The sequence below is a fragment of the Mustela putorius genome, unplaced genomic scaffold, assembly GCF_011764305.1.
Source record: "Mustela putorius furo isolate JIRA1106 unplaced genomic scaffold, ASM1176430v1.1 tig00003845_pilon_pilon_pilon, whole genome shotgun sequence".
Taxonomy (NCBI): domain Eukaryota; kingdom Metazoa; phylum Chordata; class Mammalia; order Carnivora; family Mustelidae; genus Mustela; species Mustela putorius.
In genome coordinates, this window is record NW_025421998.1 from 79,712,931 (window position 1) to 79,732,489 (window position 19,559).

At 38.6% G+C, this 19,559-nt stretch overlaps 1 protein-coding gene across 1 annotated transcript; it reads left to right on the top strand.

Annotated features, from left to right (window-relative positions):
• The first annotated feature begins 103 nt into the window (after nucleotides 1-103).
• On the top strand, nucleotides 104-10,766 carry LOC101681380 (hyaluronidase 4). Its single transcript, XM_004742000.3, has 3 exons — nucleotides 104-1,057; nucleotides 8,553-8,642; nucleotides 10,280-10,766. The coding sequence occupies exons 1-3, from the start codon at nucleotides 104-106 to the stop codon at nucleotides 10,679-10,681; spliced, it is 1,446 nt and encodes a 481-aa protein (XP_004742057.1). The 3' UTR covers nucleotides 10,682-10,766.
• Nucleotides 10,767-19,559: the final 8,793 nt, after the last annotated feature.

Here is a 19,559-nt window from a genome sequence, read left to right on the forward strand (position 1 = left end):
AGTATTTGAGTCTTTTTTCCTCCAAATATCACTAATAGAAAAATACATCTCCCTACAGGTCTTCCACAGTATATTAAAGCAGAAGATAAGGTTTTATCTTATCATGAAAGTATTATCTGAAGGACAATTAAGGTTTTGTGCTGTTCAACCAATACATCTCACATCATGGCTGCTCATACTCTTCATTCTGAAGTCTATCTCTTCTCTGAAACCTGCCCGACTTCCAATTTATCAAAGGAAACCTTTTATAGCTGCTTGGAATGCTCCAACGGATCAGTGTTTGGTAAAATACAATATAGGACTAAATTTGAAAATGTTTCAGGTGATTGGAAGTCCACTGGCCAAGGCCAGGGGGCAAAATGTCACTATATTTTATGTCAACAGACTGGGATACTATCCATGGTATACATCCCAGGGGGTTCCCATTAATGGGGGTCTCCCCCAGAACATAAGCTTGCAAGTGCATCTAGAAAAAGCTGACCAAGATATTAATTATTACATCCCTGCTGAAGATTTCAGTGGCCTTGCTGTTATAGACTGGGAATACTGGCGACCCCAGTGGGCCCGTAACTGGAACACAAAAGATGTTTACAGACAGAAGTCAAGAAAGCTTATTTCTGATATGCAAGAGAACATATCAGCTACTGATATTGAATACTTAGCCAAAGCAACATTTGAAGAAAGTGCAAAAGCTTTTATGAAGGAAACCATTGAACTGGGAATGAGGAGTAGACCCAAGGGCCTCTGGGGTTATTATTTATATCCGGATTGCCACAATTATAATGTTTATGCCCCGAATTATACTGGGTCATGCCCAGAAGAGGAAGTTTTGAGAAACAATGAGCTCTCTTGGCTCTGGAATAGCAGTGCTGCTTTATATCCTTCTATTGGTGTCAGAAAATCTCTTGGCGACAATGAAAACATTTTGCTTTTCTCGCAATTTCGAGTGCATGAATCCCTGAGGATCTCCACCATGACATCCCACGATTATGCTCTGCCTGTATTCGTCTACACAAGATTAGGCTACAGAAATGAACCTCTATTTTTTCTTTCTAAGGTAAGATACCCTTTGCCAAAGATGGGGGGGGGTGGTTTCCTCCCTGTCTTTAAAAGAGACTTTTTTTTTTTTTTAAGATTTCATCTATTTATTTGAGAGTGAGAGCATGAGCAGGGGGAGGAGCAAAGGAAGAGGGAAAAGTAGACTCCTCACTGAGCAGGGAGCCTGCCAAGAGGATCCCAGGACCCTCAGGCCATGACCTTAGCCAGAGGCAGATGCTTAACAGACTGAGCCACCCAGGGTGCCCCCTCAAAGAGACATTTCTTTGTTAATTGTGTTCTTTGAGAAATTCCCAATTAGTGGTCTTTTAGAAAGCAGAATAATTGTTCCTTCAGTTTTTTTTTTTTAAAGATTTTATTTATTTATTTGACAGAGATCACAAGTAGGCAGAGAGGTAGGCAGAGAGAGGAGGAAGCAGGCTCCCACTGAGCAGAGAGCCCAATGCAGGGATCGATCCCAGGACTCTTGAGATCATGACCTGACCTGAAGGCCGAGGCTTAACCCCCTGAGCCACCCAGACACCCCCATAATTGTTCCTTTGATTAGCCAACCTTTTAGACTCTTCATTTATGCCAACTGAATTTTAATTATTTATTATTCTTTTAAGGAACATGTTATGGAGGGAAGGTTAAAAGGCAATGAAATCAACTCCTCCCCACTTCCTCCCCAGCTTTGATGGTGCTCCCTCATGACTGGCCTTTATTGAAGCAGTTGGTGGTGCACAGGCTGGAAAATCAGAGAGGGTATTTTAAAACGGAGTAGTTTGCTCTCATATTTGGAAGTGTAATTGGAAGCATTCTTGCTTCTGGCCTTACCATCTAATGTCAAGAAAAAAAATGTTTTCTTTTTAATGCATAATACCAGTTTTGATAAAAGGTATAAGGGAGGCACAGTAATGTGAATATATGTAGTCCTACTGAACTCAGAAATGGTGAAGGGAGTAAATTTTATGTGTCTTCTTACCACAATTAAAAAGTTTTTAAAAATAAAAAAAATTCAATCATAAATTCATCACTAGAAGATGGTTTTGCAACCCTAGGGTAAAACTTACAAATACAAGTTTTATTGTTTATTTTGCTATTATAGCCAAAGGCTTCCCACAAACCATAAGGGTAACTTTTAAAATAGATGAACTTTCAGCTCAGTTTTCTCTCCCTTCTTCTCCCTTTGCTACTCTGGTAATTCAAATGGAACCTTCTTGAGATAAACACTTAAACGTAGATGCTGCTCTAACAGCCAGACTTCAATAAGTATGTGTAAACTTTCTTTTTTAAGATTTACTTATTTATTTATTTGACAGAGAGCGAGAACAAGTAGGCAGAGCAGCAGGCAGAGAGGGGGAAGCAGGCTCCTGACTGAGCAGAGAGCCCGATGTGGGGCTCGATCCCAGGACCCTGGGATCATGACCTGAGCTGAAGGCAGAGGCTTAACCCACTGAGCCACCCACATGCCCCTGTGTGAACTTATTCAGGCCTTCACATGGGTGGTGCAGTGATATTTTTAGATATTACTGGATACCATCAGTTTATCACATTTCCTCCTTCTCCACCATTGCAAGTTTCAAATCACCAGAGTATATTTTAATACACTTATGCTTAGAGATGTTCTGACTGTGAAGCCTCCAAAGAGTGAGGCTCAGGAAACCCAGATGAGGGCTTTGGCATGACTGGTAGGTATCTACAGAGCATATAGCGAATACAGCCTAATCCTCAGAAGAAGAAAAGGCACAGATGTATCAGGATTTGGTAAATGCTATTCCTTGGACATCATCAATGAGTTGAGTAAGAAGAGAAAAGTCTCCACTGTGAACTTATATTTGTACTTCCCAGAAAAGGCATCAACAAATGATGATAGGAATTAGTATCACCTGGGAGGCTTAAAAAGTCCTCTAGATCTTCTTGATCCTGGAACTGAAAGTTAAATATTACTTTCTTCTGTGAAACTTCTTTCCTTTTTTATATTTCACTTAAACAAGTTTCTGTCTTTGATGGTAATAAATTTACTTTTAGAAGAAACAATAAACTTTAAGGGAAAAGTGTTCATTTTGAAAGATTAGCTTACACTACTGGTACATTCTGCACATTTGATAAACCTAGATTAGCTTCCTTGAGTAGCTACAGCCTCAGAAATATTTGTTTTAAGAAAAGAAGGAACAACAGTTAGGGTCTCATCAAGAAACAGTTTTCTTTTGTAGTCCCAAGAATCATTCGGTATCATTCTGAAAATTTCTGAATGGTAAAGTACTTCCAAATGTTTTATACCATTAGTGTACCCACCATTTTATTCTATCCTCCATTAAAATCTGCCCACAAAAATTAAAAAACCTGACATTCATTTGTACCAAATCATTAATGACTAATAATGGCTTGTGTCCATTTCTAATCTTCCAAAAGATAGCAGCAATTTATTTATTTATTTATTTATTTATTTATTTATTTATTTAAGATTTTAAATTTTGGGGGACACCAGGGTGGCTCAGTTGTTTAAGTGGCTGCCTTCAGCTCGGGTCATGATCCCGAGGTCCTGGGATCGAGTCCTACATCAGGCTCCTTGCTCAGCAGGGAGCCTGCTTCTCTCTCTGCCACTGCCTGCCACTCTGCTTACTTCTGCTTGCTCTCTGTCAAAAAAAAATAAATAAAATCTTTAAAAAAAGGTTTTTAGTTTTAATTTTATTTTTTAAAAAGATTTATTTATTTGACAGAGAGAGACACAGCGAGAGAGGGAACACAAACAGGGGGAGTGGGAGAGGGAGAAATAGACTTCCCACTGAGCAAGGAGCCCTATGCAGGGCTTGATCCCAGAACCCTGGGATCATGACCTGAGCTGAAGGCAGATGCTCAACCGACTGAGCCATCCCAGATGCCCTGACTTTTTATTTTTAAGTAATCTCTACACCCAATGTGAGGCTCAAACTTACAACCCTGAGATCAAGAGTCACATGATCCACTGTCTGAGCCAGCCAGTGCCATGGTATCTGCAGTTTATAGTGTGCTTTTGTATGTGCATGTTTGTGCATGTGTACACACACATATATAGTTAGGATTAGAGAAACGATTTACCAAAAAGTAGCAGATTTCCTCACCTGTCCAACCTCAGTGCCTCATTATCTTAATAAATAAAATGAGACAGTATTACCTGCCCTATCTACCGAGCAGAAGTAGTATGAAAATCAAATAAGAAAATACATACGAAAATTTGAGACACTTAAAAATATATGTGGTGCAGCTGTCACTTTTTACCAGGTACCAAAGCCTTAAACTTGGAAAGGAATATCTAAGAATAGAATCATAATCAGCAGCCGTAGTGGGACAATATAGGGGCAGTAACACCTCATTTCACACAAAAGATTGCCTACACCACTTACATATACACAACCTAAATAAAACTTGATGTTATGTTTTTTAAAATAATGAAGGGAGTTTTCTTGACTGTAGATTTAAAAATGTCTTTCTAATTAATTAGTATTTCTTCTGGTAACACGCAAGGAGCTCATTGGTGATGCCCCAGCTCCCCACAGTGGGCACCTTACTTACATGCACTGTGGAGAGATGGGGGAGAGCCGGAGAAAATGCTAGGACTTGGAATATTTGTTGCTGTTACAGCATGTGTTGTTCCTTATTTCTTCTTTCATGTGACATCACTCACGTAGCTGACACTCTCATGTGGTCCTTATCTATTCCCAGAGGCATCTTACCTGTCACTTCCCTCACTGAATAGAGCCTTGCTCTTTTGGTCCCCAAAACATAGCTGCTCTGTGACTCATTCAGCACCCTGCTCTCAGCTAGGTGACACTGAGCTAATCTGGTAGAGAAATTTGCATTAATATCTGCTATTGACTCCTTACCTGTAGTCAACATGTGCATGAAGACTCACCATGTTGAATCAGTTCCAGTAAACTCTAAAGGACACATTGGGAAGAAACTTAACATTCCTTTTTTTTTTTTTTTTTAAAGATTTTATTTATTTATTTATTTAATTGAGAGAGAGAGAGAGACAGCTTAAGCACACATGCAGGGGGAGAGACAGAGGGAGAGAGAAAGGCAGAAGACTCCCCAGTGAGCAAGGAGCCTGATGTGGGACTCAATCACAGTCCCTGGGATCATGACCTGAACTGAAGGCAGATGCTTAACTGACTGGGCCAATCAGATGTCCCCAGCATTCCTTTCTGATAATTAGCTTCAGAAGGTGTGGGTTTCACGGCAAACATCTATAGCTTCCTTACTTATAACCTGTAAATGCTGTGTCTCCCACTTCCCTCTGGTGACACTGCTTTAGCCCAAAGGAATTCATGGGAGATTTGGGGTTTCCAGTTCAGCATGGTAAGAAGCTTGGAAGTTACCATACCATCCTAACAAGTAAAAAGCTAAACAGACTGGGGGCGCCTGGGTGGCTCAGTGGGTTGAGCCTCTGCTTTCGGCTCGGGTATCGGGTAATGATCTCAGGGTCCTGGGATCAAGCCCTGCATCTGGCTCTCTGCTCAGCAGGGAGCCTGCTTCCCCCTCTCTCTCTGCCTGCCTCTCTGCCTACCTGTGATCTTTCTGTCAAATGAATAAATTAAAAAAAAAAAAAAGCTAAACAGACTGAAAAATCAAGTCTTCTTTAAAAAAAGAAAGAAAGAAAGAAAGATCAGCTTTTCTTAGATTCATGAGAAGGGAAGACATGGGCAAATTGCTGCCCTAAAAATTCAAGAGGAAAACAGGTGAATATAGAGAATGACAACTTACCAGAACACAAACCTCTGTGGGAACCACAGCCAGAGTAGGGTAACTTGAACTATAATTGACAAATTGCTGGAGACTCAGTGAGGACCAATCTGAGAGATAAAAACTCCAGGGGACTCAGTCATGGGTAGGGATATAATTTTGTGAGTTTTCTCTCCAAAAGCTTATCAGATACTCACAGTGAATATCAGAGAAAAATCTTCTAATGCATCTGGCAGGGGCAGAAGAAAAAGAACTGTTTTGAATACTGTTTTGAAGAACATTCTGTTCTTCTTAACAAGGTCTGCCCTCAGGAGACACTAACCAGTACCAAACCTACTGGGGACTCATCAGAGCCTAGGTGAACTGGGAGAAGGGAAATACCCAACTCCAGCTGGCTCTAGTCTTCCACTTGCAAGAAGGGAAATGCCCGGCTCTAACCCCATCTAGCCTGACTATCCCACCTAAGAAGTGGGAAACACAACTGATCAACCTGTGAATTTCACAGTCCAGAGGCAAAGACTCACTAAAAGACCAAGAACTAATCATAGGACTATAGAACACTTCCATTTCTTCTACATCTTACTAGCACAATGCTGAGTGCCTATCTATAGCAGTTCCTTTTACCTAGTATGAGCTATTTGCCCATCAAGAAAAAATTAAATCATGTCTAGCTATTAAGAAAAAAAACTACAAGACATACTAAAAGGCAAAAACAGAATTTGAAGATATAGAGCAAGCATCACAAGCAGACGCAGATATGGCAGGGATGCTGGAATTATCAGACCGGAAATTTAAAACAACTTTAGTGAATATTCAAAGGGCTCTAATAGATAAAGTAGACAGGCATGCAAAAACAGATGGGCAATGTAAGCACAGAGCTGGAAATGCTACAAAAGAATCAAAAAGGAATGTTACAGATGAAAAACACTATAGCAGAAATGAAGAGTGTCTTTGATGGGCTTTAGACTGCACAGGGCTGGGGCAAGATTTCCAGAGCCTCAGGATGTCTCAATAGAAACCGCTGAAACTGAAAAGCAAAGAGAACAAAGGCTGGGAAAACAAAACAAAACAAAACAAAACAAACCCCAGAACAGAATATTCAAGAACTATGGGGCAGCTGAAAAAGGTTTAACATACATGTAATAGTAATTCATGGAAGGCCACTGGGGGATTTGGCCTCTCTGGTCACATGATGTGGTCATGGCTTCACTAACTTCAAAGTGAGTGAAGGAAGGTTCCCTGCTCCTTGTATCTTTGCCAAAAGAGGCAATAGGTGTAGACCCAGCAGAGTCCTCATTCTGGGCATTACACGGCTGGCGCCTCCCATATTCACCATATCATAGATAATTTTCAAAAACATTTCACTTCCCCTATCTCACGAGAGCCTCATGAAAACTTCCTTTCTTGTTATGTCAGCTCTGACCTAGTCAGCAGACTCCGTGGTCACAGAAATGGAAATGGATCTGAACCTGAAAGTCATTTAACCCAAAATCTCCACTCTTCTTGAAAACATCCAGAAGAATAAAACTTAAGACATGGAGACTGTAAAACCTTTGAGTGGACCATAAAAGTGAACAGATAAGAAGATGTATCCCTCAAGTGTTGATTTTAATAGAAAAGGTCCCAGGCAAAATATAATTATAAAGTTCTGCTTTTATTTCCCAGCAAATCACCCAGTTACATTTCCCAGCATGTAACTGATGGAAATTCATCCTTGGAGTAAAAGGTGAATGCTTAGGATCTTAAACCATCAGAGAATATACTATAATTTAATAAACTTATCTAGGAAACCTACCACAGGACCTTAAATTAGGAAACCAACTGCATACATTCAACTCCTAATTTCCTTCTTAAATGGCCTCAATCCATGTTAATCCTTAAACACTTAAATCCTTTAGGATGACAAAACCAAAAATCCCCTACTGAAGTTTTGTTTTCATTTACTTAACATACAGAGAAAAAGTCGGCACCTCTATCATGACTGGATGAGTCATAAATAAAGCCCATGAAGTCAGGTACATTGAAATCAGACACAAATAGCTTCAGAGATCAAACATAAGGGTGGACCAAATCAGAGCCTATAGGTCCTTAACACTGAGTCGCTTTGTCTGGCCTTGGGATCCAAAGGACACAAAACCCCTATGGGTCCTTGCAGAGGCGAAGTCCTCCCGGGAGTGTTGCAAATTGGGAAGAGAATTTAGCTAAGAAGAATGTGAGGTATTCTCCACATTTGAAAAAAAACTTTCAGATTTTGTTTCTGGGTCATGTACATATGGCTGGTTTGTGTGTATTAGCCCCAGTTGACTTTGATTAGACAGCTTCTGGTGGCTATTTCTAGGCTGTCATCAAAATGATATCCTATTTGGCAAAATGCAAGTTTTTCTTTAAAAATATTTAGTATGTTTTTCCGGGGCGCCTGGGTGGCTCAGTGGGTTAAGCCGCTGCCTTCGGCTCAGGTGATGATCTCAGGGTCCTGGGATCGAGTCCTGCATCGGGCTCTGTGCTTAGCATGGAGCCTGCTTCCTCCTCTCTCTCTCTCTGCCTGCCTCTCTGCTTACTTGTGATCTCTCTCTGTCGAATAAATAAATAAAATCTTTAAAAAAAAATATTTAGTATGTTTTTCCATACGATTATGGAGTGTGATTTTTGAGCCTTGGTTTATTCAACATTTGTGTTACTCTAAGAACGTGGAGAATCCTCCTATTATATTATATTGCACTCAGCCTCTAATCCTAATCCCTGGAGTACTGTTTTTATAACATGAATAATGAACTCTGATCTCTTCAATCTAGCAAGATCTAATCAGTACCATTGGAGAAAGTGCTGCCTTGGGAGCGGCAGGCATTGTCATCTGGGGAGACATGAATTTAACTTCATCTGAGGTAAGGCGGAACCTTGAAGGTATAATTAAAATTATTTAAAGTATTTGCTCTTTCCTGGGATAGTTAACTCCAATCAGAGCTCTCATGGCTCCCACAATAAACTAGCTTTAGAATTAAAGTCTAAATCAATGCCTAATAATTGAAGGAGCTCAATAGTATTATTACCTTTTGTTAAGACAGTAATCACAATACTAACATTTGTTGGCTACTTATTATGTGCTCAGATTGTGCTAAATGCTTTTTGTTTTGGATTTGCACACTTACTGGCCATAATAACCCTTATGAGATAGGGTCTGCCATCCTCCTTTATTGATGAAGAAACAAGACAGGAAATCCAACTAGGTTAACAGCTAGTTAGGCTACTTAACTGGTGAAGCTGGCATTAACCACAGTTTGACTCTGGAGAACTTGCATTTAACTACAACATTAAATGTGTTATATCCTATTTGGAGAAGAAGAAACAGATGGTAAGTTTTTAATCTCTGCATTGAATCTATTTTTCCTCTTTGGGGAAATTAGCTGAAAATTAATAGCATTTAAAGTGAGATGTATAGCTCTCTTCAAATTTCTCCCAGCTCAGATATTATTTACTCTAATAAGTCTTTCTAGTTTTTCCCAATCCATATTAGTCACAATCTCTTCTGTATTTCCAGATGCTATTTGTTTATATCTCTACAGTATGATACATTTGCCTGGAATTGTAATACTTGTATCCTCAACATTTTTTGTTAAATTGAAGTTTTTGCAAGTTCATGATGATCTGATACTATTCTCAGAAGTGCACCGGTTCAATTTGTTGCTGTCAAGATCTCTTTCATGAAACTGTTTGTTTTAACCTGACTTTTAAGCTGACAATATCAGCTTAAAAGTCTCCCCTGTCTAACATAAGAATTAGGTAGAAGTGGGAAGAATCAATTCTTAACTCTCTAGGTGTTAATATTTCCTCTCCAGCCTGTGCGGCTGATGAGAGGAAGCAGAGGGCACAAACCTGGTGGCCTCCGTTTAGAACACATAATAGGAACCATTAAAAAAAAAAAAAAAAAAAAAAAAAAAAAAAAAAAAAAAAAAAAAGACCTAGACAGGCTTTCTCGTGTTTGAATTGTATACGGAAGTCCAGAACCCAGGGTAGTTGATATTTGAGTGTAATTGACAGGAAAATCCAGGAACCTACTGGTCGACTGTTAAGAATAAATCAGTTAGACTATGAGGATTCAGGTTTCTACACAAGTATGAAAGGTACAGAACACCCCAAAAATCAGCCAGAAGACAGCATCTCTGGCATGATTTCTAATCTGGGTTTGTTCTTTTTTTTTCACACCCATTAAGTTGGGGGCTAGAAAGAGGAAAAAAGGAGGTAAATTGGAAGAAGGCAGGGTCCTTATACGATGACTCTGGGACCCATTTGCAAATTCAGTGGCTTAGCTCCCTTGTACCCTATTCTCCATCTCCTGCCCCTGGGACCTTTCATCCTTTCTGATCAGCTCCCCTGTGTTTTAGCACCTGAGCCTCAGAGATCAACCAGCTGGAGCCAAGATGTTAGGTTTCACTCAAGGCCAAAGAACTGCCTTGGGGGCCTAGATGCTCAAACCCTATCAGTGCCCAAACCCACTAAAGCCCATTTGTTTCCACATTTCTAGGGCAACTGTACAAAGGTGAAGCAGTACGTGAGTTCTGATTTAGGGAGCTACATAGTCAACGTGACGCGAGCAGCTGAAGTGTGCAGCCTTCACCTCTGCAGGGGGAATGGGAGATGCAGAAGGAGAGTATGGAAAGCCCCGGATTACCTTCACCTGAACCCTGCAAGTTACCGCATAGAGGCCTCCGAGGATGGAGAGTTTATTGTGAAAGGAAAAGCATCGGATACAGACCTGGAAGCGATGGAGAAGAAATTTTCCTGTCATTGCTATCGGGGTTACGAAGGAGCCGATTGCAGAGGGACCAAGATGGCTGATGGGGGCTCCAGGGTTTTCTCTTTTTCTGGCTCACTGATAACACTGTGCCTGCTGGTTTTAGCAGGTTCTCAGAGAGCTTGGTTGTGAGACAGTTGAATTTAAAGGGAGATTTACAGCTTATAGCGTAGTCACCTAGAGAAGGGATGAAACTTAGGAGGGGTTTTTTTCCTTCTGAAAGCCACTGAGAGGTATCCTAAGTAGACATTATGTATGTCCCTTAACATAAACACGAACATGTTGCTTTATTTGGCTCTGATTTGGCTAAGAAACCAGATCCATGAATAAAATCAGTACAGTCTTCATTACTCTGGAATGTTAAGTTGTATTTAAACCAGACCTAGTTTATTTTCGTCTTTATATGAATGTGTGTGTGTGTACATATACATATTAAATTATTGATTTCAAAGTCTGGTTTTTCTGGTCAGCAATGTATTATGAACAGATGACTAAGTAATCATCTGATTCCTTAGAAGAGGTCACCTCAGGGTATGAGCTGGTCACTCGATCTACTGAAAGGAACCAAAGGCAACGTTCCTTGTTCCAGCCTGAGGTTCACTCTGGGCTTCTGTTCCTCACCTGAGCACACTGACTGCAGAACCAGGTCCTGATGTGGCTTCTCATGGAGGTGCAGAGACTGAGGCAAGGGGAACTGTTCCCAACTCATTGCAAAGCCATCTATTCCAATATGGCGCTTCTCTCACCCACTACGAGTCCTTCTCTCACAGACCCTGGCAATTTAAACTCTATGAACAGCTGTAGGATAGTATTCACACTTGCCTAGGCTGACATTGCTCTAGGTCCAGAAACTGATGTCATGCTACTAAAAAGGTGGTTGGTGTCTTTTGCAAGCAAAATCATCACTAAAAAATATTTAATAAACACTTAAGGGACCCAGAAGTGCTACTGGGAAGGGGTTCTACCAAGAAATATTTGATATTGTGGTCCCTACATGTAAGCTTTTAAGCAGTGGTTTTCAAGTCAGTTTGCATCTAATTTCAATCACAGTTTCCTTGCTCATCTGGATGTGGGACTCCAGGTATTTATATTTCCCATTTTCTCATCCAAAATTTGGTTATACAGTTCTCTCCTCTGTGAATTATTCTAAAGAGTACATAGAATAGCATATCCCATGCATACTTTGGCTTTTTAAAAAAGATTTTATTTATTTATTTGACAGTGAGAGAGATCACAAGTAGGCAGAGAGGCAGGCAGAGAGATGGAGGGGAAGCAGGCTCCCCACTGAGCAGAAAGCCCGATGCTGGGCTTGATCCCAGGACCCTGGGATCATGACCTGAGCTGAAGGCAGAGGTTTTAACCCACTGAACCACCCAGGTGCCCCCATGCTTTGGCTCTTAATACATGTTGCTAATCTTCAGTTATCCTCCTTTGATCACCAAAGTAACGGACACACTTAGGATAAAACAGGGTCTTGGGCAATTTCCTCTTTCTGATGTTATGTTCTATTTATAAATCACTTGGGCATTGTGTTTTATTGAGAGGGATGTTCAGTTGATAGGATTTCCTATCCCTGGAGAAAATCCACTTGGAAGGCTAACTCCATATAGGTATGATGCTATAACAGAAGGCATGAGACTTGACTCAACCTCATCGGCAGCCTCTTTTCTCTCTTTAGGAAACATTTGCAATCCAGGTGTGCTGTTTTCAACTCTGGGTCCAACTTGTCCAAATTAAGGAAATGGTTAAGGTCTAATTTCTAAATGTGAAATACAAACAAAACAAAAAACTTTTATAATGCTAAGAATGAGAGGTATTATTACATAGACTAGCTTTTTAAAAATTAAATTTATTTTCATATCAAAGATGATATAATCACATTATAGAAAATTTGGAAAATAGAAAAAATAATAAGGGAAGTCACCAATAATCACTATTAACATATACTGGTAACTTTTGATGTATTTCTTCTTAGCCTTTCTTCTAATGACTTTTTAAAAAAATGATTGTAATAAAAATATGTGCATAATTTTGTGTCCTCTGTTTTTCACTTAACCATGTTATAAGCAGTTTCCATACTATTTCATAATTCTCATGCCATTTGAATGTCATCCTTAAAGCCACATAATAGATGGAGCAAAATTTAATCAACAATTTTCCCTAAGTTTTATTTATTTATACTTATTTATTTGAGAGAAAGAGAGAGACAGAGAGTGGAGGGGAGGGGCAGAGGGAACGAGAATCCCAAGCAGATCCCCTAATGACCAGGGAGCCTGATGCAGGTCTCCATTTCATGACCCCCGACCAAGACCTGAGCCAAAATCAGGATTGGGACGCTCGACTGACTGAGCCACACAGGTGCCCCCCATAAATTTTCATTTTTAAATGTCAAGCTTCTAACATTAGGTCACCTATCAGAGAGTACTTTCCAGATCCCCCTCCTAATTCATTCATTCACCTAATAACCAGTTTTTACATTCATCAGTTTATTAAGCATTCATAAGTCCTTTACTAGAATGTAACCTAGAAAAATGAAGACTTCATTTTGTTCAGCATTTGCTAGAATACTACTTGCTACAGTACCTAGCACATAGTATGTGTCCAATAAGTATGTTAAATGAGTCAATCATTCAATGATTCAGAAACCTGAATCTATGGAAGCTATATAGTTGTTGTAAGGGTTTTTTTTGTGTTTTTTTTTTTTTTTTAATTCTTCACATGAATAGTAAGCCATACTCAAGTAAAAGTATGCCACACTCAAACATTAGTGTTCTACTCTAGTCCTAGCACATTAGCTTCTGAAATACGTATTTAGCTCCTCTGTTGAAGAACTCAGGCCTAAAGAGAACAAATCACTTGGCAAGGTCAAAAAGCCAGTTTGTAAAAGAGCCCAACCTGGGGGTGGGGGATGGGCGAAACAGGTGATGGGGATTAAAGAAAGAGTACTCTTACAATGATGAGCACTGAGTAATGTATAGAATTGCTGAATCACTATATTGTACACCTGAAATTAGTAAAAAACTATTTTAACTATAGTGGAATTAAAATAAAAAGCTAAGAATACTCCTCCATCCTCACCACCTCCCCACCCCCCACCGCCACAGCCCACAAAAGAAGAAAGCCCCTTCTGGAATCTGAGTTGCCGAGTTTTCTTCCACCATAACTGGTTGTAATGGAATCCAAATATATTCTTTCATCTTTTGGCCATGAATTTAATGCATTTTAAAAAATTAATTTGGGCTACTATTACTACTTATGCTCAATCAAACTCTAAATAGTCCAGTTGTAGATTCTCTATTTAATTTGGCTCATTTCTCCTGGAAAGGAAATCTACCTTCTGAGCTGCTGAATGACAATAGCTTCTGGATCATCCTACCTTCCCTTCATGGAAGCAGCAAGGTTCTAGCCTCTCTAATCTGAATAGTCTCCTTTACAAAAGGGAGATAATAATGGTATCTTTTGTCCTTTTATACTGATTTAATGAAAAAAGTAGGTAAAATACTTAGCATAAAACCTGGCACATAAAAAATACCTAGCAAATATTAGCTATTATTATCACGTACTTCAATATTGGTCTCCATAAAAGCTGTGATAGGCAATATTATCTCTATTTCGAAGTAGAAGTTATATATGATTCAGAATATTGAAATGACTAACTTAATACCACAAAGAAGTACCCAGCCTTTGAACCCTTTTTGGAGGAACTTTTTAAAAAATATTTTTTAATTTATTAATTTGAGAGAGAGCACACACACATGAAGGAGAGTGCAAGCAGGAAGAGGGTAAGAGGGAGAGGGTAAGAGGGAAAAACAGACTCCCCACTGAGCTCCCCAGGACCTTGGGATCATGACCTGAGCCAAAGGCAGATGCTTAACTGACTGAGCAACCCAGGCACCTCCTTTTTTGGGAAACTTAAACTAGTTATCTTTTGATCAGATCTCAGCAGAATACAGGAGTCTTATTTCTTTTTACTGACTTATAGAGATATATAACCTACAAGTATATTGATTCTGGTATTAGGTAATCAGTGATTTTTTTTGACCCCCTGTAAGATTAACCAATCTACTAGCAATGTACCCTTAGCTTGCATACTCTAAATAATATTTACCTATAAAAGAAACCAGGGTCTCTTAAGAAAATGTCCAACTCTAGGTTTAAGTAGGAAATGTACACAATGAATCAGAAATATCTTGTTATACCATTAAGCAAGGATGCTATCAAAGATTATTAGAATTGTATCAAAAATACCCACTAGCCAACTTAAAAGAGTCTTCTGCTGCCAAAGGTGGGAAAATTCAAGAATCACTAAAGAAATAATCGCAGTGGGTTGAAATGCATCAAATGCATTTAAATTTATGAGGTCAAAATGATATTAAAAAAAAAATCTTCATTGACCACTTTTGAAGAATGTTAAGGGACAAACTTTATTACTCTGAAAACTGGTAAATTCAAGGGAAAAATCAAGAACATTTCCTATATGAATTGTATATATAATCTCTGGGTAACCAAATAGTGGAGAAGGGAAATTTTCTTATTCAAGGCAACAAATGAAGAAGGTATGATAAAATTAGAATACATTCTGCAATTCTTAATGAATTAATGAATCAGGCACAGATTATCAATGGCTGCTAACATCATGAAAAGAGGTAAAGCCAGACATTACATACTAACTAACTGAAGTATGTAACACCAGCTAAGAATAAATCCTTCCAGAAATCTGATCAGGCTTCTACAAATTCACGGGAACAAAGGAAAATGCAGAACAACATCACAGGGATATAATGATGAAAATTCAGCTCCTCAGGAGCTCTATAGGTCAAGTAATCTGGTTTTATCAACAAATAAATGGCAAAAAAAAAAAGAGGGTGGAGGAGAATGAACCTATGTGTATATAAATGTGGGGCCTGTTAAATGAATTATAATAAATCTATACAATAGGATAACATTCAGCTTTAAAAGGGAATGAGGAAGTTCCCTGTATGCCAATGTCAAAAAGATCTCTAAAATATCACTGTCTTGTTTAGGCTTTATTTTCACTTCTAACTAATCACACTAGAGGCAACCCACGATCTTATATATTAGGAATGTATTTCCAATTACATTTTAGAAAACACTTCCTGGATACAGCTAAACTAGTCAAAAAGTTTCTTAGATCTAGTGGGAATGGAACTCTAAAGGGATACAGATACCAAAGCCCTAACAGACCAACCAAACTCAAGGAAATGATATCATACAGAAAAGGGAACCAGAATAGGCCATTACTAAGTCATGTACCTCAAATACAAAGTAATATGTAGTTCTATCAAAATTTTTTAGAAATTTGCTTATCCTAAATCTTGAGCAGCAGCTCTATTTTGTGATTATAACTTAAAATGATGAAATAAAATTTAATAATGAGAAAATAACTGTTGTGTCAAAGGGAATGTTAATATTGTACTCTTTTGTTTCTACTAGAGAACTAAATGTATAAACTTACTGCTTCCTTTGTCTTTAATGCTAACTTTAACAACTTGGAAAATTTTTAATGTTGCTGAACATTCGCTTATTAACTTGACAGTTTGTTCTCTGCAGATCCAGGAACCATCAACTTTTCACTTCAAATATCCCTTTTATTATGAAAACAGAACAGAGTACTCCATTCTTTGTGTTTGTAAAGTAAAAGTCTTAGGTCATCATTAAGACTGCTTATGGCATTCTGTTCTATTAATATACTAAGAGAAATAATATTCTGCAATCAAATTTACTGCTACCCTCAAATAACTTCATTCCTTTGTCAAGGAAAAATAGATCATACATATTTTATATCTACTGTATTATCTATTGGACTGTGTTTGTACACCTAAGTGTAACGTGGTGCTAAAATCTTTCATTTAGGAGCATTTACTGATTTTAATTTGTGTGTATTCTTACAATCTATATTTTCCTCTGGGCATATGAAATCTAAACTTACTCTCCATTAAAACACATTAAATGATTTTGTCCTTTGGAGGCAGACAATGTAAGACTCTACAAAGAAGACAGGGACTAAGAATCATCAGACTCACTACTTGATGGTGTATGACATTCTAGCTATCACATATGAATTCCGCGCAGCACAATGGAGGGAAGTCCAAAGAAGAAATAAAGCAACACAATACATCTCTTTAGAATATTTCCCAGAACCTGTCTGGGGAAATACTGCACCAGTTTATATCCTTTGGCAGAATTTGATCACTGACCCCATCTAGCTACAAGGAAGACTGGTAAAAGTGGTCTTTATTATTTCTGACAGCCATTTGGCTAGATTAACATCTATTACTATTAAAAAAGGGGGGTGCCTGGGTGGCTCAGTGGGTTAAAGCTTCTGCCTTAAGCTTGGGTGATGATCCCAGGGTCCTGGGATCAAGTCCTGCATCAGACTCTCTGCTCACCGCGGAGCCTGCTTCCCCTTCTCTCTCTGCCTGCCTTTCTCCCTACTTGTGATCTCTGTCAAATTAAAAAAAAAAAAAGGAACAGGAGAGGGAGGCCTGGGTAGCCCAGATTGTTAAGCCTCTGCCTTCGGCTCAGGTCATGATCCCAGGGTCCTGGGATCAAGTCCCACATCAGACTCCCTGCTCAGCAGAGGGTCTGCTTCTCCCTCTCCCTCTGTCTCTCCCCTGCTTGTGCTCTCTCTCAAATGAATAAATATTTTTTTAAAAAGGGAACAAGAGATTGAGGAGTAATGAACACTCTATGCCACTCTATATCCTGTACAATGGACACTTTTTTCATTTCATTTTTTCCTCCCCCTACTCACTAACATTTCCTGGAAAGTGGGGTTATCTTTTTTGGCACTGTATCTTGAGATCAAGCTCAGACCCACTTAGGAGGTACTTGGAAAGTGTTTGTTAAAACAGAGCATAATAACTTGCTAGCCAGAGATGCATATTAAAATCACTTGGGTAGCCATCCCAAAACAAGCACTCCTGGGCCTACCACCTACTGTGGAGTCAGATGGCCTGAGCTTACATACATATTCTGAAAAAGTTCCTCAGTCCACTATAATGTGTAGTCCTAGTGAGAATAACATTCAACTAAATAATAAGGGAAGAACAAGTAATATAATCTTTAAAAAAAAACTATTAGTTGGAGTTCTGCTTCACATCCTAAGCTGTAGTAACAGCAAATAGATTGTTCTAGGAATTGTGAGAGCCATAAAATGGGGAAGCTTGCCTCTACCTCCTTCCTTCCTCCTTCTCCCTTCTTTCTTCTTTCTTTTCTCCTTCCTTCCAGTTAAATTGCATTTCTGTCCACTATTTTAGTTCATTTCAATTTCCCAAATTAAACATCATTATTACTTTTATGATAGATAGACCCAGTTTGTTTAGATTTCCTTACATATCTGTCTACGGCCATACCACCCTGAACGCGCCCGATCTCGTCTGATCTCGGAAGCTAAGCAGGGTCGGGCCTGGTTAGTACTTGGATGGGAGATTTCCTTACATATTTACCTTTTATTCCTTCATCTTACATTTTTATATATCAAATTTCTGTCTAGGATCACTTTTCTTTTTACTGATGATCATTTTTTTATAGTTCCATTAGTGAAAGTCAGCTGGGGGAGAACTCTTTATGTTTTTAATTTGATCATAATTTTACCCTTAATATAGAAAGATAGTCTAAACGGGTATAAAAGTATAGATTGATACTTATTTTCCCTTAGCATTTTGTAGAACCTTATCCTAGTTTTCTATTGTTTTTGTTGATAAAACTGCTTTCTATTTAACTGCTTTCCTTTGTAAATAATCTGGCCCATTTTGCAACATTCTGTCTGGTTTTGGAGTTCTATAGTTTTGGTGTAGGGTGTAAGTGGGTTTTTTCTGCTTATCCTGCTTATCATTTGGCTTAATCATTTTTTTATGATCCCATATTTTCCTTTTTAGTATTTTATAAATTGATTTTAATATTTTATAATTCCTTGAACATTATGAAATCTATAGAGATTCTAATAGATTCATATAGATTCTATCTAATAGATTCATACAGAAATCTATATGAGATCCTATATTTGTTGTTTTTTATTCTTGCTAACTTCAGTAATGATAGCTTATTTATTTGTGTGTTTGGCAATTTTTAATAATGAGTTAATATTTTCTTGATTTTAGTCTGTGCGAATGCTAGGTGTCAAAATTTGGGTTTTCTTCATAGAGAGGATTTTTTAAAAATTATACAACTTAACTGAGACACAATTCACGTTTTACAGAATTTGTCAATTTGAAGTATTCATTTCAGTGGTTTTTTACTATATTCACAGAGTTGTGCATTCATAACCCCATTAAATTTTAGAACATTTTTATCAGCCCCCCCAGACCCCATAAGCCCATTAGTAGCACTATTCATTTTTTTCCCAATCCTCCCCTCTAAGCCTGGAAAACCACTAATCTACTTACATGACATGCCAGAAAGTGACCAGTGGAAGACGACAGCCCTAAATTGGTTAATGCTCTGTGCTAGAAAAGTGTTTGTCATTAGGAGTAATAGGAATCTTCCCAATGCTCTCAGCTTGATATTTACAAGATAAAATTTTACTTCAGGGGCGCCTGGGTGGCTCAGTGGGTTAAGCCGCTGCCTTTGGCTCAGGTCATGATCTCAGGGTCCTGGGATCGAGCCCCACATCGGGCTCTCTGCTCAGCAGGGAGCCTGCTTCCCTCTCTCTCTCTCTGCCTGCCTCTCCATCTACTTGTGATTTCTGTCAAATAAATAAACAAAATCTTTAAAATGCAATCTATTAAAAAAAATTTTACTTCACAAGAGGATTAAGTATGACATTTCCCCCTGCTTGTGCTCTCTCTTTCTCAAACAAATACATAAAATCTTAAGAAAAAAGAGAAAAGAAGAGAAAAAAAAGTTACTTCCTTAGTGGAGCCTAAGAAAAAACAGTCTGAGATGCTAATGTGAGTCAGTAACAGGGGCTATTTTCCAGTTGCTCCAGAAATACAGCAAAGGTGATCCTTATCAGCATTTGTACAAGGCTAAATTCTGTGTTCCTTAA